The following is a 22,328-nucleotide window of genomic DNA, read 5'->3' on the forward strand; positions in this document are numbered from 1 at the left end:
TATGACAACCCATTGGGGCAAAATAAACACTGTCACAGTGTGAATACTGCATCTAGATTACTAGAATATACATATCTGATTCGATATGTTGATTTACGAGTACGATTTACTAACACGTAACAACTACAGTATACTCAGTACTTTGTATCATGATGTTGCCACATCATTTATAAATACAGTACGTGTCGTAGTTACTGCACCCCTTCGCTCCAGACTGCATGCTCTTCAATTTGCACCCTTTTCAGAGCCTGACCCTTTTCACTCATTGCGCCCTCTTGTGCTCAAATTTAGACACGAGCAGCCGGTGTTTGCCACGTTGAATTGTCCAGGAAGGGCCGACCGGTCTGAAAGTTGCTGGAATCGTCACGTTTTTCACAGAATTTGCAGAACTGAAATACATTTTGACTCCATGAACATCAACGAGTACTAGTATCGAAAGATAAAATCGCCATTTATTTCGTCTAGGATAGTGCTAAAGGTGAGGTTATGTGTATTTTATTAACCTTGTATGTTATCTGTCTGTCGTTTATGTTGGCGTTGAGCTGCTGTAATTTCCTGTGGCGACTTCTGTCTGGTCTTGCCCGTAGTGCTGATGTGTACAAAAAGCCAGTGTGTGTGTGTGGTGGTACCGTGACAGCTGCCATGTAACTCCCACACAGGATAATTTCACAAACACGATGTTGAAAGTATTCACAATTGACGTTAAATGAATCAATCTAGAGCCTTAGTGTCATATGATACAATCTACTTACAACTTGAATGTCAAACTTATTTACTTGCCTGTTTAGTGCAGTTTTGCTATCGTGACTTGCGTTGAGGTTCTGTTTTATTTTTGTATAGACTAGGTCTAGATCTACATCGAATTCTAACTGTAAACACACCTAACTTGGTTAAATCGTTTACAGTGCAGTCAGTGCGTGCAACTATAGACAGAAAGATCCGTCTATCCGGAGAAGTCTTCTATTTTTATTGACGTTATCACTCTCCTCTGATCCATGAAGCCAGACCGCAGACGCAGTCTCCGCGGAACATATCCTCGACGACCAGATACAGACCGATCGATCCTTTCGCCGGTCGGTCAAGTGCTGCTAAATTACTGCCACTGAAGTGTCTTAACCAGGAAAGGCAGGCCTGTACCAGTGCAGTGGCAATGCATGCAGCTAGCAGTGTAGACAGAAAAATCTGTCTGTCGAGAGGAGTGTTTTATCATTTTTACTGCTCTCCGTAGATATAGGGAGGGGATAATTACATGAACATATATGAAGCTGAAGCCAGTCGCAGTCTTCATGAAACATATTACAGCTGGCATGGCGCTATCTGGTTCTTGCGTGCATGTCCATTATTTTGCATGTATGGCGTGCATAAAATTTGGCTCTCTATTGCAAAGCAAGCTATGACTTCTATGGGCAGATGGGTGGATTGATAGAAATCCTTTTTGCCATAATATACTGTACAGGGGCGGATCCAGGAATTCTGTAAAGGGGGGGGGGGGCGTGACTAATATTTGTGGTGCCACTACCGGGTTTCATTTTATTTTTTTCTTTTTATTTCTTTTGTGTTTAAGGAGAAATAAAGGGGGGGGCGTGCACCGGTTGCGCCCCCCTCTGGATCCGCCACTGCTGTATACGCCATATATTTTGCGAGTCTAAATTTTCGCGAATCGGGAATTCCCGACAATTTCGCAAGTGGTAAAATTCGCGATCATGGAGTCCTGTACTGAACGAAGAAGTGTACACGCGTACGTCACATTCACATCAGGATCAGAGTCAATATTTTCGCGCGTCTTTAATTTTGCGAATAGCACCTGACTCACGAAATTCGCAAAAATAAAAACCTCGCGAAATATTTGCCGTATACAGTAATCAGGTCAAATCACTCTAACAGTGGATTTTTCCATAATATATAGAACTCTACAATGTGTATGTAGATATCTACCTGAAATTACCATCGCTGGCAGTGGTTCTGTAAGCAGGGAAAATTCATAAAATTTGATCAGTTTTAACCATTGTCAGGCCAATTTATGCTACTTTTTTGGGTCAATTTTGTGAAATTACCAACAACTTCTACCACAGGCAGGCACACAATTCAAATTCTGCACACAAACGGGAGCTGTCTGACGAGATTTTGGCTAAATTCCCTGCAGCACTGGTCCATGGCAGCAATGTTTTGCTGGTGCACCGGGTCAGCACAAATGTGCATGCACTTGACTGCATATACATGCAAGCAGTATGGAGCATGCCAAACTACATTTGTATGCCACTAGATGAATGAGGAAAATCAGAACAGATCAGGGGATCAGAATGCTCTGTTTTGCACAAATATAACAGATTTTATAAAGAAAAAAAAAATTGTGAATGTCTACATAAGGTATGCAACTATGCATTTTTGGGCATAATTTATCTTCCTGCAGAACTTCAGTTCTCTGATGGTTTTGACTAATACAACAGAAAGCAGAAAAGGCATAGGCCTATTGCTGGTTTGTAACCGTGGGTCAAAGGCAAATGCAATGTACAATGTACTGTATCTATTCATGTTGCATTATCCATATGATTACCGTGCCACTTGTCTGAAGGAACTTACTGTAAAACGAGAAATGTTCGCGTGCATTTTAATTTCGCGAACTTTGCGAGCGCCAAAATTCGCGAAATTTCTTATCTACACTATATGCATTGAACGCAAGAGGCTATTCGCGAAAATTTCTTGCCACGAAAAAGGCCGTCGGCTCCAATTCGCGAAAATTTCGTGCCGCGAATATATCATGTTTTACAGTATTCTGCAGTTCACACATCACCTGACCAAAAGTCTGGCCCCTTGAGAAAATGATCATATTGAAGTTGAGGTATCATCCATGCTGTATTGAATGTTTTATGTTGGTAGTATGTTAACGTATGTAAGATTTCTGTCTTCTTTTTTATGTATTTGAGTTTCTTGGAGTGATATTCCAGATAGCTGTTTCTCTTCAAGATAAGGGTAAACACTACCAGTAGTTGATCCTGCCAAGACTGTTATTACACACTGTGAAATACACAGAAGTCATAAAAAGTGCAGTTACTGGTCAGGTGGTAATAACAGAGTTGACATACATGTGATTCAAAGTTATTCTTACAGATGTTTGAATCTGACAGTATTCATTGAGATGATTTATGATCTGATTGCTGCATTGCTTATTTGTCAAATACAGGTGTCTGCACAGGGGTTGGCCAGAGCCTTTCTTTCTGCTGGTGACCGGGAGAGGCGTGAGCCATGAAGGTCAAGGAGATCAACCGCACCGCCAATATGGCGTGGAGCCCGGCCGAGCAGTATCCCATATACGTTGCCACGGGAACGGCAGCCCAGCAGCTGGACGCGACGTTCAGCACCTCAGCTGCTCTGGAGATCTTCTCCCTGGATCTCGCAAAGGATGGAGTGGAGATGGAGCGGGTAGCAAGCCTCAATACCCAACACAGGTAAATTGTTTTCACATGTAATACTGCTGTACCTGGTAGGCTTGTTTACTGTACATGCATCAGTGTGCATAGTGAAACTGTGATGGTGGCCTTGGCACATCCTGTTAAACCAGATATTTTTTGCGTGCGTGAAACTGTTGTGAATTTCACAAGGAGCCACGATTCGCAAAAGTAAAATGCACACAAAAGATTTTGTCTATACAATCCATTACATGTAGTCTACTCAGATTGACACACACACACACAAAAAAAATGTGTAAGCCTCATTTTGCGAAACATTCATGCTGCTATTGTTTCTGGTTTTGCAGCTTGTGCACATTTGAAGAGATCTTACTGGCATGAGCTTTGAATCATAGGATGAAAAGATCAACTACTTGATGCATTTGCGCATATGGCTCATGACAAATTATTGTAAAGAACCAAAGCAAAACGAGCTTTGATAAGTATTCCAAGAGAGTACTTTGGTAGTGTGTGTTCTCACACAAGTGCTACCTTCTTGCCCTGATGTGACAGTAATTTATAATTGCTTGTCATCCTCAAGTAATGACATATGGCATCTGTGCAACACAACTGTGCACCATGAGGCATAAAATATTATTTCATGCCTAAATCAGCTTTTCAAAACGGGTATAGAATGTAAAATGTATTAACAGACTAACTAAATTAACAGATCCTATCATTTTTTTTTCCTGTGGGCTTTTATTTTTTGAGATTGAAATGAAAGAAATTATTAAAAGCAGGCTGGCTGAATAAACATCTCTTCATATCCTAATGAGAGAATACAAAGTCTACCCTAATATGGGAATTACATGTACATCATGTTTGAGTTGAGTTTGAGTTTGAGTTTGAGTTTATTTAACAACAACATATGTACAGGAAAGTTTGAATACATGTTTGTACATCAATATTAATACATAGCACTTGTAATTGTCTAAATAATCTAAACAAAACATATTGAATATACTCTATAATATATAATTGATAAATGATTATGTAATCTAAAACTATTAATCTAAAAAAAGAGCTACAATATGGCAATGTTGTACACAATGAGGTTGCTAAAAGAACCAAGAGGTAGCACAGGTGCTAGTAGGTGTTGGTCCTTTTAAACACGTATTACATAATGAACTATTGAGATACATTTAAAACTACTGTTATAACATTATTGGTTTGTAGTACCATTGTCTATACAGATTTAATGTGTTTTGCTAAATTACTTCGGAAATTTTTCCTGGTATTAATACTCCTTAACTTTTTTGGCAAAGCATTCCACAGTTTCATACCTATATAAGAAAGTGAGAGTTGGCCATACATAGTTTTACTTTTTGGTAGATAAAGCAAGCCTTCTTTTTTACCCCTTGTTACATGTATGTATTGCAATGTATGGAAAAGACACAAGCATCTCCCGGATATCCCTTAGGAATTTAGATTAGATTTGTGTACAAATTTTGGTAGCCCTGGAGATCACAACAGTCGGTTGAAGAAATGATGTTGTTAAAGGGTAAAGGTGACAGATCCTCTCTCTCCCCCCCCCCCCCCCCCTGCATTTGTCTACTTAGATTTCACACCTTGGTATGGGGCAAGCATGGCATGGCCAACGGCACTCTGGCTAACGGGACAGTAATCGGAGGTACTGACAATGGTGGTATCTACGTCTACAGTGGTGAGAAGCTACTTGCAGGCGAAGATGGTCTGATCACCAAAATGGAGGATGTAAGTTTAACCTGGGTGTGGGGTCTGTGTCTCTTATATCTTCTGTAGAAAAATGAAATACAGGAATCCAGGTATTTCGCATATTGTATACACGTTGGTTATATTTCACAGTGTCTTTAATTTCGCTAATTTTATGATTTGACTGATATTCGCAAAATAAACAACCTGCAAAGATACTACCCCTAACCTGTTGCAACACAAATGCGCTGTATGTATCATCTCTGAGAAGGAAAATCACCAACTTTTCTCCTGTGAAGAGATATTATTTATTTTTCATTAAGTGGCTGTGGGTCTTGATTGTGAGATTGTCTTTGCAAATCCCAATCTGTGAAATAAGATATTATACTCGCAAAATATGTAATGAGTACAATGACTTAGGAGGTCTTTGACTTTACAAAATCAAAGAATATAAATCATACATTGCATTCAGAACGTAGAATACAAGATATCCTAAACTGAATGGGTATTATCCTGTACCTAACCCTAACTGTATCTGTAGTAAGACAGACCAGCCCATTTATACCATATAAGACAGTGAACTAACCGTGAGCTGCTCTGTACCTGTTTGTTGTGTGTATTTCAGACGTGTCACATTTTGCAGAGGGCCTTTGTTATTGTGGCAGTACATTTTTTTTGATATATGGTGGAATTAACGAGAATACATAGCAAGGCCAATGTTTGTATACAACATGAAATAGTATACAAATAGTGAATGGTCACGAGTGCAATGGTACGAGATTTCGCACGAGGTGAAAGATAGAGGCGCTCTATTCAACGAGGCGAAGCCGAGTTGAATAGTGCGCCTCATCTTTCACCGAGTGCGAAATCTCGTTCCATTGCACGAGTAAAGACCATACACTATTTGATTTATACAACGTCCAAGTAGATCTTTTTGGTCTAAGTAGGCCTAGAAGTCTATATATGTATGAAAAATATAGCCATACTTACATGCGGATCCACTGCGATTCTCTTTCTGGCTTGTGCAATCAGTGTAGATACAGGTCACAGCTATACTAGCGCTCATACACGTACACTAGCACTACGTAGGCCTACGTACGCGCATGCATGTACCGCACGCGCACACGTACACTGGGCTAGCTGCATGCGATCCTCAATATGCAACACACAGTACACGCAGTACCGTACAATTTCTCGAACCGTGGAATAGAACGAAAAAATCGAACCAAGTTGCACGCAAAAATAGAACCAAAATTGCACGGCGCGTTGAATGGAGTACTTATTGAATATCACGTCACCAACAATCCTCCAATCAAATTACAAGGATCTACTTGGACGTTGTATAATATCCCATGAAGAGTATCATTAACTCATTGAGGACGAGTCCCGAGTATACTCGGGCAAGTGTCTATGAGAAATGTGTGTTGTGGCAAAATCAATCTGTCCTCACCAGGTTAATGTATGACGGTGTATGGTTGCAACAGGCACTACTGGGCAAGTTCTTATTTTTATAATTATTTTTTGTAAATATCAAACCTACAGGAAGAATGACAGATTTCAAGTTGTCTGCTCAGAGCATTCAGAGATCATGTATTGTAGTGCGGTGAGAATGGGACAATAAAACATGAATTTGTTGTGTGTACGTTCACAGCATTCAGGGGCAGTGAGAGCCTTGGACATCAACCCATTCCAGCCCAACCTCCTGTCCTCCGGAGCAAGTGACTCTGAAATATTCATCTGGGATCTCAACAATTCCGGCACTCCCATGACGCCGGGAGCAAAGTCACAGGTGAGTTCCGCTTAGCCCAGGGTAGGGCCCTAGATCTCAGTCAGAGGGAATGTCATTTGTTAGTTGTTGTGAAGTATGGCTCAGTCTGATGAGGGCGCCACTGCAACCTCGGGTCTCTGACACCAATGAAAGGTAATGGGTAACTTGCCCCCTGGTAAGATCTCACTGCAACAACAAGAGCTTGTGAAATACAAATACCAATTCTTTCCTTTTACAACATTCCTCACTGCAAATTGGCTCATATAGAGAGAAAAAAACACTATTTATTTGATAGATATACTGATTATTACAGTGTCACAACATTAGCTCTAATATTACAGTAAATGGTTTTGTTATATATTTAAAAAAAAGTACTGATGTTGTACCATCTCTTTATTTCCTTTCACACCTTTGGGCTGTGAGTCCAAGTAATGTTGCAGTACATAAATGTGAATATGAAAAACTTGCATCAGCTAAAAAATAGAACAAATTGTTGCAGGGTATAAAAAGGAATTTAGTTCTCCATTATCCTTCTCTTAAATCATTCAGTTTAGAAAAGTGTGCAGTGTTACAATCTACACATAAGAAAAAGAATATCTGACACTGCTTGAATGCTCTTCTTCACTGATAGCCTCCAGACGAGATCAGCTGTGTGGCGTGGAATCGTCAAGTGCAGCACATCCTGGCCTCCACCTGCCCTGGAGGGCGCTGCGTCGTCTGGGATCTGAGGAAAAACGAACCAATCATCAAAGTCACAGATCATAGCTCAAGGGTGAGCATTAAGAGTCTTTTATCCCACAAAATCTGTGTTTGTAAAATGAATTATGAATGTATCTTTGTCTTTTTTTTCTGCACAATAGAAATAGATGAGCTCACTGGACTAAGTTTGACATTTAGGGACAAGAAAGCCCATGTCTGTTAGTTTGACTGTGTTACCTCATAATAGCCAGTTCCATGGAAGGAACTGGAAGAGGACATTCGTAATAGCTCATAAGATGTTTAAATTGAATGTTATAGCCTTGAGGGGAGTTTAGTTCTCGTTTGTAATATCCAAGCATCAATAAAATAACAAAAAAAACAAAACCAAAATTGTATGCTGTATAGTGTTAGCATTGATTTCATCGTCAACCTTTCAGCCATAGGGTTAGATCTTACAAATTGATCCAGATCTTCATTAGAAAGTTGTTCCTACCTTCACCTGGTCTTCTGTCCTCACCGCTAAAGGTGCTTGTTTGTTATTCGTCTGTGTTTGTGCGTAGATACGATGTAAAGCAGTTGCATGGCATCCCGAGGTTGCCACACAAATGGTACTGGCGTCCGAAGACGACCACTCGCCCGTCATTCAGATGTGGGATCTTCGGTTTGCTACCTCCCCACTGAAAGTGCTGGAAAACCACCAGAGGTGAGCTAAAGACTGTAGCAGTGTTCTGTTTGCTGGCTGTAATCAATATGGGCTCATATTTCAGACTGACTATGCATGGCAGTTTTGCAATTCATTGACTGTCAGATAATGCAAGATGATGAAATTAAGAAAAAAAGCAACAAAAAGAACACCTCGGTAAATAAATGTTTCTGCTTTAGAGCTGCCACATCTCTGTGGTTGTGCAGGAGTCTGTATGAAAACTTCAGTATCTCGTCATGTCTGGATGAGAGACTGTAAAAAACTCCTTGACTTGGGCATTATTTTTGCCCACTGAGATGCATGTGACATTGCAGTATCTCCCTGATTGCTCTTTGGAGTCTGCATGATTTTGATAGGGAAATGCTGGCAGCCATGCAGTGTGTGAACAACAGTTTGATATGGAATGAACAATATTTACTTTCCTCCGAGGGTGATGGTCTCAGTGAAACAGAAATGCCTGAGGGCCAATTTTGCAAATTTGAATTTATACAGTGCAGTACAGTGCACTACCTTATTACAATGTCTTATCAGGAGTGCATGGCCAAGATGTTTTTAAGTACAGTATATTGTTTGTGATCTGATGAAAGGATATTGTTTCACTGCCAATATACCAGCGGGTAAGTGAGTAATGTGAATCCTTTTGATGTGTTCAGGGGTGTACTATCCATCGCATGGTGTCCGCAAGATCCAGACCTCCTCCTCTCCTGTGGCAAAGACAACCGGATCCTCTGCTGGAACCCCAACAGTCCCCTGCCGGGCGGGGAGGTGGTCTACGAGCTGCCCACCTCGTCCCAGTGGAGTTTCGACGTCCAGTGGTGCCCACGCAACCCCGGTCTCATCTCTTCCTCCTCTTTTGATGGCCACATCAGTGTGTATTCGTTGCTAGGGGGAGGCGGCATGCAGAATGGCCCTCGGCAACAGCAGGTTGACAAAGTAGGTTTGCATCATTTCAGTTGATAAGATGTAGAGATAGAAAAAAAAAATATCCCATTGGTAGAATATGCAAGGTTTCACAAAACTTGGGGATGCCAAATGGAATCAAAGGTTAGCACTGAGGAAACATGAGCTCAAAAGAGTTTGCAACATTTGCAACTAGAGATGTACTCTGAGAGCGCAGACCTCCGCCAAGCATGCAGCTCAATTCAACCACTGATCTTGTTCTTCCACAGAGATCAGTGATTTCCACCCATACGTACTTATAGGATTGTGTGCTGAAAGCCGCCCGATTTCCCAATATAGAAGCTTTTGTTATGTCATAAACCCTCAGCTGCACGGCGCGCCTCGCCCTAGCAGAAACTAGAGCATGCACTTTAGTGCGCGCATGCAAACCTCAAATACGCGCAGCCTGAACTCCCAAGTTCATTGACCCTACCTGCCAAAATATCAAAAATCCTTCATAAATTCCCCCAAAATTCTCGGATCACTACCAAAAGTTAATCATTTGTCACTTGTGTCATTCTCAACCTTTCCTGCAAGTTTCATTCCAATCCGTTAACTACTTTTTGAGTTACTTTGCACACGGACAAACTAACACACAACACACAAACCAACGGTAACGAAAACATAACCTCCTCCCTTGGCGGAGGTAATAAGGGGCAAAATGACACATAAAATTTTGCTTTTGTATGAATTTTGCTGTGCCGTCTTGCTGTTGCACATAGAAAACAGTGTGTATTACCCTGCAAGTGCTAAGCTGAGATCATAAACTGCTGCCTATGACGTATTGACTTGCTTTATGCCAGCGTTCAGTTTCAGTGAACCTCTTCACTGTTTGAGACTTCTCATGATGCTTTGCAAGTGACAGCTTGCTTGTTACTTGCATCTAAAAATTTGATTTTGTTCCCCATTACATTCCAATAGACATCATTTCGTTGTAAATTATAACAACATCTACCATAGAAACATTCCTGAAGTTTAAAGGATCTAGAATGTTTGTTGACATTTGCAGTTTCAGTCACTTGAAAATCTTGTGTCCAACTGGACCAAGAAATATTCATTGTTGTATTATTTGGAAGTGATAGAGAGATAGATAAGAATAAATCTGGTTTGATGATGAAAGTTGTTTTGTATGAAAAAGAGCTCCATCCAAGAAGAAATGTTTCTTGATGGAGTGTAGAAAATTCAATTCAGCTACTTCAGAACACACTGCAATCTGCTTTCATCACTCTTGTATGTAATGTATAAAACTGTTTGGAATTGTGACAACACTCACAGCTCCAAAGGTTGTGAATCATGTGTCATTTGTAATGTGAATTGTGCAAAAGAGCAGTGGAAACCTGGAGAAAAAAAAAAATGATGAAAAACTATTTAGCAGCAGCATTAAATTTTTCTACATTTTTTTTTCTTTCAGATTGCATCTTCATTTCCTGGCACAGATGGTTTCAACCAGCCTGCCCCACAGACTCAGGCCCCAGCAGAACCAGTCATCCTCAAGAAGCCACCCAAGTGGCTCAGAACTCCAGTCGGCGCTACCTTTGGGGTCAGTATCACACACAAACGGACATACTCACCGACAAGTGCACAGGCACATCCATACACAGATATACACACGGGTGCATCCACACATACAGGCACACGCAGAGATACACTGATTACAAATGCAGGAAGACTTCCAAGTGTGTTGCAAAGATAAGGCAGGTAATTTGCAAGTGCCTTCAAAAAATGTTGTGGGGCTGGCTGCACACAAGTTTAAGACTCATAACAAATATTCATGCAGAAGGAATATGGTACTCATAGTAATAATTATATGATTGTTTGGATCAAATTGTTACATCACTTTAAGATAACAGCAAGAACTTCCACTGCATCAGAAATTAATCATGTACATCATGTGTTTATTATTTGCATGTTTCAAAAACAGGGCAGTGTTTATTATAACACACAAAATGATATACTATAAATAGAGGCATATTCACATGCATCTTAATTTCGTGAATTTGCGTCATTAAATGCATGCGAGAGTTCTTGTGTACATTATATGTATTGAATGTTAGAGGCAACTTGCGAAAATTTCATTCATGCTGCGAAAAAGGCTGTGGGCTCCAATTTGCAAATATTTCGTGCTGCATAAATATCATGTTTTACTGTATGCACAATGCAATATATCACCTATTAGTCTTGGAATGGTGCACTCTGAGCACACTGCCCCATATGTGCAATCGGAAAGGTCAGATGTTATATTTGTGATTCTTTTGCTGTTTCATGTGCAGTTTGGTGGCAAGCTGATCTCATTCACAAGCCCCAAGATGCCGTCCCAGCAGCAGCAGCAGCAGCAGATGGCGCCCGTCTCGCGGCCTGTCCACATCAGCCAGGTCGTCACGGAGACCGACCTCATCAACCGGTCCAACTCGCTAGAGGATGCCCTCTCACGTGGGTCCTTCACTGAGTTCTGTAATGGCAAGATCAAGCAGTCACACAGCGAGCTCGACACACAGATATGGAAATTTTTGAAGGTATGGGCAGACCTTTTAGCAAGAAATCCCCTGTGTGGAATTGTCTTATGGATGCAGAGTGAGAGACACTTCTATAGGTCTCAGTAGGGTTGCAGGATATCATTTGAAAAAATATTCATGATCATATATATTGGGGATCATATTTCAAGCTGAATGTAGTGTGCACACATTTTAAAGCGGTACTGTGGCTTCAAATATTGTGCTCATAAGTGAAATTCGAAATTTGCACTTGGCTGGTGGCATTCATGTGCTAGTATGTGAATGGCAAAGCATAACTGTGGCTTTAAATCATATGCACACTAATTAATTAGTCAGACCTTAGAGAGTTGAATGATATGCAATGACATGATCTACCTAAACCCTATAGACTTGTTGGAGAGTAGAAAAAAGTGTGAAAAAAATAAGAAAACATCATGAAAGTCTCGGTCGTGAAGATTAAAACTCATGTTGAATTCACAAGGAAAGTGCTCTTTGTGATAAAAGAATACATTTTTTTACTTGATTTCTACTTGATTTTTTTTCCCTCTCCGCCATTTTGGGTGCTAAAGGTCAACTTTGAGAAAGAGCCCCGCAGCCACTTTGTCAGTCTGCTCGGACACGACGCCCACGAGCTGGCGCGGAAAGCAGCGGTTGCCACGGGAGCCACATTGGGATTGACCAATGGAAGCTTGGAAGGTGGGTCCAGACACACTCCCATCTTCATCTTAGCAATTCTGAAATGAAATTGAAATGATGTATGAGCATGCAATAGCGTCTTCCACGTGTGCATGTATATGAAAATATCACCTTCCCTTGGCTGGATGTGGTCTCTGCCACATTATCGTCATTACTTTTTTTCAATACATACAGGTGGAAGCCAACAACATGCTGAAGATTATTTGCGCACAATACACAGAACATTTCATATTCTTAGAAATACATATCTCATCATTAACCATATGCATGTTCATATTTCTTTTGAAAACCCATCATATTGACACAGGGAGGTGGAATGTTGTCATTATTGTCCTTCGACCTAGCATGTAACTTCTAGACCGACTTGTAGACAATGATAAATTAAAATTTCTCTTTAAAAGGACAGATCCCCCCCCCTTAAATGCATTTTGAATTAGAGCAGCACTTTGTAAGTTTGAACACGAAACTTAACTGAACTTCCCCTGTAGCAAAATGTTGACCATGTTTCTTACCAGTTTGTCACAAGAGTACTGACATGGTGAGGCATACTTGTCATTATCTGCACTCTGCAAACCTGTTAGAGAGAGTTAGATATATATTTTGGTCAGAAATTTAGCTAATGTAGTCAAATGTTCATTGAAAAATCTGTATCTGAAGGTTTTCCTCTGAAAAGATACTCTCATTGTGCTCTTTTTTGTTTGAGATCTATTCATACAGAATGTTTCAATCTGTAGACTATACAGGCAGAAACCCCATGATGATTCATTTTGAATTAGAAAAACACTTTTTCAGTGTGAACACAAAACTTGCATGAATTGCCCTTGCTGCAGAATGTTGAAAGTGTAAGCAGACCTTTTTTAAATAACTGGCCTAATTACACATAGTTTTCATTGTTTAATATTTGCTGGTTTATTATCTCTGAGTTAAATCTAGGTGGAGAAGTTAGTCACAGTTTGTCATAAATTTAGACTGTGTAGTAAAATGTTCACTGAAAATTTGTGTCTGCATGGAATTATAGCAGCCAGGCTTTCCTCTTACAAGACACTTTCATTGTGCTATTTTCTTTCTGGTTTATTGCCTTTACAAAATGTTTGAATATCATTTCACATTCCACATTGACACTGAAAGGCACTTGGTTCTGAAATAGTGCAGGACTGCCATTAAAAGTGTGATTTTAGTGGGTGGGCCACCGAAAGTGAAAGTATTAACTGTAGTATACCACTATCTGAGTCATTTACTGTGGTCAAGGCAGTGTCCTTTAGTGAATGGTTTCAACAACTCACCAAATGTATTATGTCGAACTGCTAGCAGTATCCCAAAATATGTCACTGCCTTATCAACATTGGCTTGAAGAATTGCCATAAATCTGAGCGTTATGTTAGAATGAAGCTCCTGCGAAATATATTTCATATCTGTTGTCTATGGTTTTTGTTTTGTTGTTGCATTAATACATAAAGCCTCGGGATCTCCAATGAATCGACATAACGTCCGCCCATATGCCTATTCTTCACACAAAAGGGCCAGCTGTAAGTTACTGCCCATGTGTAGAGCGTATAAATGTTTAGCTGATTCAGCCTGTGCGTAGATGTCAGTAACCACTTCCTCCTAAAGCAGTATGAAAGTGTATGTGATCCTAAGAACTCTTCTGGAATGCGGACTTTTATTAGATGAAAAGCATTTGGTGTAATTTTCATTGTCTCATGGTCTGTGCCGGTAGCAATTTCTGTAGACCTCTGAGTATGCCATGTAGGTGGATGATGTATAGTCAAACGTTCAATCACATCTGTGTGTGTGTGGAATGAATTGTAGGAGCCAGTTTGCTTCTGAAATGACACTCAGCTTGCTTTTTTCTTTTAGAATTGTTCATAAATCCAGCCTACAATGCTTAGTAGATATTGTTGTGAATAGCTAAAAAATAATAAAAATAATAATGAGAACAGACAACCCCTTTAAACTTTTGAGTTGCCAATTCGCATTCAAAAATATATTCAACAGTGTACGGAGTCTTTGGTGCAAATTCAATTAACATGAAATGTAGATATGATGCTTAAGAAGTTTTTCGTTACACGTGAAATGCAGAAGGCATTTAGATAAAACAGACAAACAAATTCTTGAAATCCTTTTTGATGGTATCGAAATGAAGAGTTATGTAAAAAAAAAAAAGAGAAAGATTCTAGTTGCTGATGTCCATATTTAAAAATGCCCTATCAGTGAAAATTTTTAAAAATATTTTGCTTTCCCTTTGCGATTTTTGCTGTATTGAAGGACCATCATTTGAGGAGGGCAAACAATCTTCCTCAGAGTGTCGTATTCGTTGATGCAGTCAAAAGATTTGTATTCTTTAAAGTCATTTGTTCACTCCATTGTACGTGCAATCATGCCTTGATGTTACTTTTACTTCTTCTCCTAGCTCTTGTCTATTTCTGGAGGTGTGTGTGTCACAAGAGCCAAGGGAATTCTTGAGTTATATGTGCTGTATAAGGATTGTGTCTGATTCTGCATCTTATAGCTCAGTTACCATCTATCTATTAAAAAAAAAAAAAAAAAAAAAAAAAAATTGAAGAGAGTTCCATGCAATCAAGATGTTACTGGAATTATATTTTCTTTCATACATGCTAATAGTACTGTATTTCTGCAAACTATCCCATATCAAGCTTTCGTTTCAGCTCTTCCTTTTCTAGCGCTGGTAACTGCCACTGTTTACCTATGTTAATGTAGCTACATGTATGCTTGTTGCCTTCACATTTCATTGCCACATGCATTTTGTATGTAGCAAAAGGCATTGCTTGCCAATTTTCAAACCGAGGCTCCTCTTTCAGTCATATTCCAAACCATTATAGGAAAAAATGAAAAGCAACAAACATCCAGGAAGTCAAATCACACGTGTATGTAATTTTGTGGCCTCAGTAGCAGCCATTTGGTGGCCTTTATTACAGTGAGCTGTTTTACAGAATTTGAAGACCTTCCGGTCCTCAACTGTCACTGTGTCACACAGGTGGTCATGTGTTGTGTTCAAATATATCACATGATTCAAACAGCACTGACTAAATGTATGTAGGCTAAATGTATACAGGCATACTTAATTACTATGATACATTTGAACCACGGCAATGTTTGCTGTGCACAATAATGACTGACCCTTTATAGAATTTGTGTAAAGAAATGTGAGTGAAGGAAAAGACTAAAATATCTCAAGCCCAGTTTTAGCAGACCTTACCGTGTCAATGTCGGATAACGTCTGGAGAACAGAATTTCTCGCCTCGGACAATAGAACACTGCGACAGTGCGACAATTTCCAAGCAACAACCATTTTGACAGGCAGGGTGAAAATAGATTACCTGGATGATGCTACAGTAAATCTAGTTCAAAAGGCTCTGTTAAAACAGGGCTTCATTGCCCAGCTGTGGATATGTACATTTGTAGTTTAAATCAGAGCAGATTAGCTTATATGTAGGTCATCTTATCACATGTAGTTGTTGGCACTAAGGCATGTCTTTAATTGGCTTGGAAATACTTCAACAAGCAGGGAATAAATTATGAGTATGCATAATACAGTGATATGTAGTTGATTCATATGTAGTTCATTCGTGTGGATCTTAATTTAACTACTGCATGTCTTGAGAAAACTAACAAAAAAAGTACAAAAATGTTTGATACTGTCACCAGGTGAAGGTGGTGTAGATGCGGAGGAGCTTGCCGAGAGAATGCAGAGATTATCATCGGGAGGCCTGGAAAAGGAGGCTAAGCTTGGCAGTGGGTCAAAGGTCAGCATTGCTTCACTGAAGCCATGTTCTAGTTCAGATGATTTTAAGGGAGATTAATGGATGCATTAGTTTTTTGCGCAATTTCAATGTAATGGGAAAGGTGTGTCGTGTATACTACACTGGAATGGAATGCATATCAAACATATATCCTGCAATTTCAGCAGTGCACATGTGAGTTACAATTTAGTTGATAATGATTTGAAGTAGGGTTTTATGGACTGGAATATGCTTTTCCTTTTTGTTCATCTTTTCTTTTTTTGAAAGAAAGGAAACAGGAGAAAGTCTTGACCAACCCTGTGCAGAAAGATTTACGGGCACATTTCATATCAAAAGGATTACAATTACTGGAAGTTGCAATGATTGCAGTCACCATAGCTATGTGACTTAAAGATTTTCTCGTCTGATTGGTCATATCAAGATGCAAAAACAGTTCGCCAAGAAATCTGCTAGAAGTTTTCAGGTATATTGGAGGGAATTTTATGTGTAATGTCCATATTTTTGTGCCTTGATTGATGTAGACACCGAATGACATGCTTGGAGACGGTGATGGGGCAGCAGCATTTGATGCCATCTCGGCTGCCGGTCCAGTGGAGGTAGAGAACAGGACACAGTCAGAGGACAGCCGGGCAGCCTCCCCTTTCACAATATCACAAGAAGACGGTGAGTGGGGCACCCATGTTATGTAACACACCCCTTCCAAATATGTGATGATTAACGGTCATAGCTGTTGGAGTAATGTTCCCCCCTCCTAAGCTTGGTATGTTGGCCACCTTTGTCGTGTTTAGGAATAGCTTCTGCCTGTATACAATTTGGTTATTGGTTATTTCATGAAATATGTGTATCAATGAGACTTGTTAGGTGATAGAGTTGTATAATATATGTTGCTATGCCGGTTTTGAAGAGTGTATCACATGCAAAGGTAAATCTTACATGTGAACAGCCATTGCAAAGTATTATGTGCTATTGATTTTATGCCCACCGATAATCAATTTGGCACACTGATCAGAGTTACACATGTAACCACAAGATGCGCATTGTCCTAGGATATTTGGCAAAGCGTCATATGGTTTCTTCTTGAATGGAATGCAGAGTCCTGAAGTTTTGGCAATCAGGAACTATCTACTTATGTTACAACAGCTCTAAGAAAGTTTGAAAAGGCCACAATGTTAAGCAAGCTGCAGCTTGCAACCAAGAAAAATTACAGTGCATAAAGCTGAGTCTTTGAAGGTCAGGAGCACTGGGATTTTTACCAGAATTTGCAGCCAAACCCAATTTTATTGAAGCTAGTAGATGTCAAGCAGATTGGTTTGTGTGTACAGTGTTTAGCTCTTTTGGGATGCACAGCATGTGGACATATTTTAGATTTTGTTGTCTTTTGTTTTATCTTGTCATATTAAACTTTGGTGGCAAGTCAAACATTTCATTAGCCAGGATCGGTTGTTTTCAAGTCAAAACATTGTCTATGCCTGTAATGATGACATCTATTTTTTTCATCACTTTATATATTCTACTCTCAGATACGAATGGTCTAGTAAGCCAAGCCATCCTGACGGGCAAGTTTGACATCGCCGTGGAGCTGTGTCTCCATGACAACCGGATGGCCGATGCCATCCTCCTGGCCATTGCTGGTGGTCCCGAGCTGCTGGCGAAGACGCAGAGGAAATACTTCCAGAAGAGCAAGAGTGATGTATCGAGGGTGAGTCTAGCAGGATGAATTCTGATTATTGACAAGAAAAAAAAAGGTAGAATAGCTCCTTCTTCATTTTTTAATCATGTTTAAACCAGTATCATATAGCAGACTTCCGCATTTCTTATGTTTTTACAAAACAGTAATATATATTAGTAACCACGTCTGAACATAGAAGAGATGATAATATTGTCACCTCACAGATCTCCCATTGGTTTGCATGTTATGAATGTCATTATTTCATAGTAACTGTAGTAGCATAGTAACTTCAAACCCTTTTATCGCAACAGTTATCATTTCCAGATCATTGCAAAACCACAGTTATTTCAGGTTATTTCAATGAAAAAGATTTTTTTTTTTTTTGGTATTATATCATGCCCTCCCCCCCCCCCCCCCGAAAAAAAAAACAACAACAACAACCAAAAACTTAGAGCAGGATGTGAAGACTTTATACATACAGGTCACTGAAGGAGTTGTGAAGTGATGTCATGATCTCCTCTAATTGACATATGTCATACTCCATTAAAGTCAGCATTAATATGAAATAGAATTTGCAATGCAAGATGATTGAAACTCACCGAGACCTACATTTTTGTGTCCTTATCTATGACAATATTGCTCACACATGTAATAAACACGTATGTGCATGCATACACATTATGTTTGTACATGTGGATTATGAAGTTGTGTGCCATCTCACAAAGATTCATTGCCCCAATCTTGTGTTTTATTTCCAGTTAATATCATCAGTGGTGACGAAAGACGTGACAGACATCATCCAAAACACAGATTTAGAAAACTGGAAGGAGGCCCTCACAGCTCTGCTCACCTACAGTTCACCAAAAGAATTCTCTTCCTTGTGTGGTAGGTTAAACACTCGCCTCCTCTGCACTGTTGGTTGGGCAGCCATAGTACAGCATTGCTTTATCTTTATTCTTTACTTCTGTGGAGATACATTTTGGGTTTTTTAGAATTGTTTCTCTATGCTGATTGCCATTTTGGGGCTTTGTTGCATAAAACAATTATTCCCAAGAATAGCAGCTACTGAAATTAAAGCCACAATTTTGTTGTTGTTGTTAATTTTGAGATTCTATGTTCTTTGCTACAATAGTTCATGTCACTGTATATTATCTATGTAGCAAATCTTACATGTAGTAAAGCCCAGGTCTGTATTTGATTGCAAAGAATAAAGATTAAATGATGAAATGAATACTATTTCCCCCACTCATCTCATTTAAAGATACAAAGTTTTTTTACATTTTTTTTTTAGCCCTCCATTTTATGTATCTTTTCTTGAACTTTTATGCTTATCTGGTGAATATTGCTTTGTTATTTTTTTTTCTTAGATGCCCTGGGTCAAAGGTTAGAGACAGAGGGAAATGGAAAGATGGCACCCCAGGCATGTCTATGCTACATCTGTTCTGGCAATGTAGATAAACTGGTGTCCTGCTGGGCTCAAGTCAATCATTCACCTAACTCACCCCTGTCACTACAGGTAAGAAATACCTGGATGTAAATCTATGAGTTCTAGCGCTGACGATGAGTGAGCAAGATTTAGTAACAAAAAACAAAAAACAAAAACAAAAAACCACACACACACACACACACACACACACACAAATTCAAGCATCTTTATTTAATTGTCATTTTTGTTAAGTTTTCTTCATTGAATGCTGGTGTAAAAGAAACAAATCTGCACATTTTCAAGTTGGCTGCTTGACATCCAAGAAAGCTAGAGTAAAGTGTGACAAGCAAAAAGTATTTAAAGATTTATCTGATGTCTGTAGATGTCAATTTGAGATTCTTTGTTTGGGTACCTGATTTGTGTGTGTGTGTGTGTGTGTGTGTGTCTTGTTTAACTACTGAAATCCTATTCCATAAAAATAGAATGGTCCTCTCCCGGGCCAAACTTGTGTGTTGCATAATTTTTCTGCATGCGTAGAAGTGAAAAATTATGATGTCCCCTCCAGAATATGCTCAAGTGAACAAACATCGATATCATCAAACTTTTTTTTTGAGGGAGCAGCAATGAAGTTTCCAGTGTTTCTCAAACTGCAGTTCTGCTTTATCTGAGTCACGGTCTCAAGCTCATACCAGAAACTGAGTTATTTTATTTGGCAATATGACATCCATATTGCTTGTCTTGTCTTATTGATACTCTTAGAGACACACTTCATATTCGCCCTCTTCTTCCTTTCACAGGACCTGGTTGAGAAAGTTGTAATCCTGAGGAAAGCCATCGAGCTCAAGCTCGGATACACCCCTGAAATTCAGTCGCCGATTCTGGCGACGCGGCTGACAGAGTACGCCCACCTATTGGCGTCGCAGGGTAACCTGGCCATAGCGATGAATTACCTTGGGCAGTCTCAAGAGGTGAATGTTAGCGTATGATCATATCTATTTCAGAGAAATGCTGTCTTGTTGCGGTGTAACAGAATAGTCCGTAGGTAAATTGTGACAGATATAATATATATCTTTAAAAGTTTCCATGATGGTAGAACAGTTAGTGGTGGATGGTTTCACGGTACACCATATGTATTCTTCCATGGATGCGAGTGTGTTCCTGAAAAGGACCTACGCATTCTTGATGTTTAGGAAAAGCATGTTCTTACATTCTCCTGAGGACGGTAAGATAGTGCTCACCAAAGCGTCGAGATTGAGTAGGTCCTTTTCAGGACCACACTCCCAATGATTGTTCTGGAACATTACATTATATTGATATGTAGAAATTTATAAAAAATTTACTGTGCTACATGTTTACCCTTCAAAATTGATATTATTTTATTGATTAAACATTTTTGCAAAATTTGATCACCAAAGTATTACTGCTATTGTACAAGGCAATAATTTCTAGAACATTCTAGATGAGTAGTCTTTAAAGTAAATGGTTTGAATAAATACAGAGGTAAGCCATGTATGCATATAAGCAATGGAATCTTTAGAGAATTCTATTTGCGTAGCCAATGCAAGGATCAGATAAAAGCACAAAGATAACTGGGAACGGAGTTAAACACTTTGACTTCATGACCATTGTTTCTCAGATATCATCAGACTGGGAGTCTTACACTTTTATATCTTGGCAATATACCCTTTGTTGTAATTTAACACCACTTCTGTTCCATGCAGTCAAAGATTCTTGAGCTGAGGGACAGACTGTATAAGGCACAGGGAAGTGATGCGACAACACAGTCACCATGGAAACAAATGGATGTTGCAGCTCAGCCTGCTCAACCAGCATCTACGCTGGTACATTTTTTTGTTCTTCATTTGTCTATTGTGTGTGCGTGTGTGTGTGTGTGTGTGTGTGTGTGTGTGTGTGTGTGTGTGTGTGTGCAGGGATGCCAGTTTTCCGGCAATAGCCGGAATTCCGGCTTTTTCATATTTTGGTGTCCAATTTCCGGCTTCGTGATATTATTTCCGTCTGTGTGGGAAAGCCGGAAAACAACGAGAAAGAAACAAAGAAAGAAAAAAGAAAAACGAAAAAATATGATCATCTAAACTTACGGGACATTCACTTTCACGATTTCCGTAGTATGTTTCGCATATACTTGGGCATGAGAATATCACAAAACGACTGTCATGCAAAACTAACGCAATATTGCTGCTGATAGCTGGGACATGCAACACGTGCGATGATAGCGATCGAACAGTGTGTGGTGTTTCTATGCGATGTACTATGTGCGGTCGCGGTGCATGAATCATACTGCGCTCGCTATAGCTACAGCGCTGAGACGGTGTGGTGAGTCGATTGAGTCAGCTGAACAAAGCAAAACTACGGATTTTACGGCACTAGGACTTCTTTATTTTTGCTACAAATTCCTTTTTTTTTTCTAGAATACGACCACATTATTGTCTGGAAAGCGTTATACCAGCACGTGCGATCGCGATCGAACAACGTGTGGTGTTTCTAGGCGATGTACTATATGTGCGGTGCATGGATCATGCTGTGCTCTCGCTATAGCTACAGCGCTGAGAGAGTATGGTGAGTCGATCGAGTCAGCTGAACGAAGCAAAACTATGGAGTTTACGGCGCTAGGACTTCTTTATTTTTGCTACAAATTCATTTCTCTGGATTAGATTTGAGGGAAGAAGAGCCCTCAGAAATGCTCAGATTGCACCAGAGAGCATCTAAGAACCCCAGAGCTTCCAGGGCCCTTGAGCGGGCCCTGGACCCCGGCCAAAGGGACTTCGCGCTTCGCGCTCGTGATGTGCGCGAAACAATTTCGTTCACAAAAAAAATTTCCGGCCCAAGAGCAATTTGCCACTGGCATCCCTGTGTGTGTGTTAGTGTTATGACTTTGCTTGATGAAATTGAATCAGAACATAATGAAAGAAAAGCTTAAAGGGATAGTACAGTTTTGGTGGAGATGAGAATTGGGTTTTTAACTTTTTGTGAGATACAAAGAAAACACTTATGATATAGTACAGAACATACCATTTTAAGAGGAATTCAAAGTTTATTT

General features: G+C 39.7%; 1 protein-coding gene across 1 annotated transcript in view; it reads left to right on the plus strand.

The window, feature by feature from the left end:
- Positions 1-303: 303 nt before the first annotated feature.
- The window catches only part of LOC139744052 (protein transport protein Sec31A-like), a 30,989-nt gene continuing 8,964 nt past the window's right edge, over positions 304-22,328 (plus strand). The window contains exons 1-17 of the mRNA XM_071654509.1: positions 304-478; positions 3,182-3,446; positions 5,006-5,159; positions 6,769-6,906; positions 7,517-7,657; positions 8,145-8,287; positions 8,941-9,220; positions 10,638-10,766; positions 11,497-11,739; positions 12,288-12,414; positions 16,081-16,178; positions 16,697-16,838; positions 17,696-17,874; positions 18,603-18,729; positions 19,212-19,360; positions 20,068-20,238; positions 20,992-21,111. Of these exons, the coding sequence (XP_071510610.1) occupies positions 3,244-3,446; positions 5,006-5,159; positions 6,769-6,906; positions 7,517-7,657; positions 8,145-8,287; positions 8,941-9,220; positions 10,638-10,766; positions 11,497-11,739; positions 12,288-12,414; positions 16,081-16,178; positions 16,697-16,838; positions 17,696-17,874; positions 18,603-18,729; positions 19,212-19,360; positions 20,068-20,238; positions 20,992-21,111 (2,544 nt within the window). The 5' untranslated portion in view covers positions 304-478; positions 3,182-3,243. The remainder of the gene's footprint in view (positions 479-3,181; positions 3,447-5,005; positions 5,160-6,768; positions 6,907-7,516; positions 7,658-8,144; positions 8,288-8,940; positions 9,221-10,637; positions 10,767-11,496; positions 11,740-12,287; positions 12,415-16,080; positions 16,179-16,696; positions 16,839-17,695; positions 17,875-18,602; positions 18,730-19,211; positions 19,361-20,067; positions 20,239-20,991; positions 21,112-22,328) is intronic.

This window comes from Diadema antillarum, unplaced genomic scaffold (genome assembly GCF_040938485.1).
Source record: "Diadema antillarum isolate AM-2024a unplaced genomic scaffold, OU_Dant_1.0 seq00001131_RagTag, whole genome shotgun sequence".
Lineage (NCBI taxonomy): Eukaryota > Metazoa > Echinodermata > Echinoidea > Diadematoida > Diadematidae > Diadema > Diadema antillarum.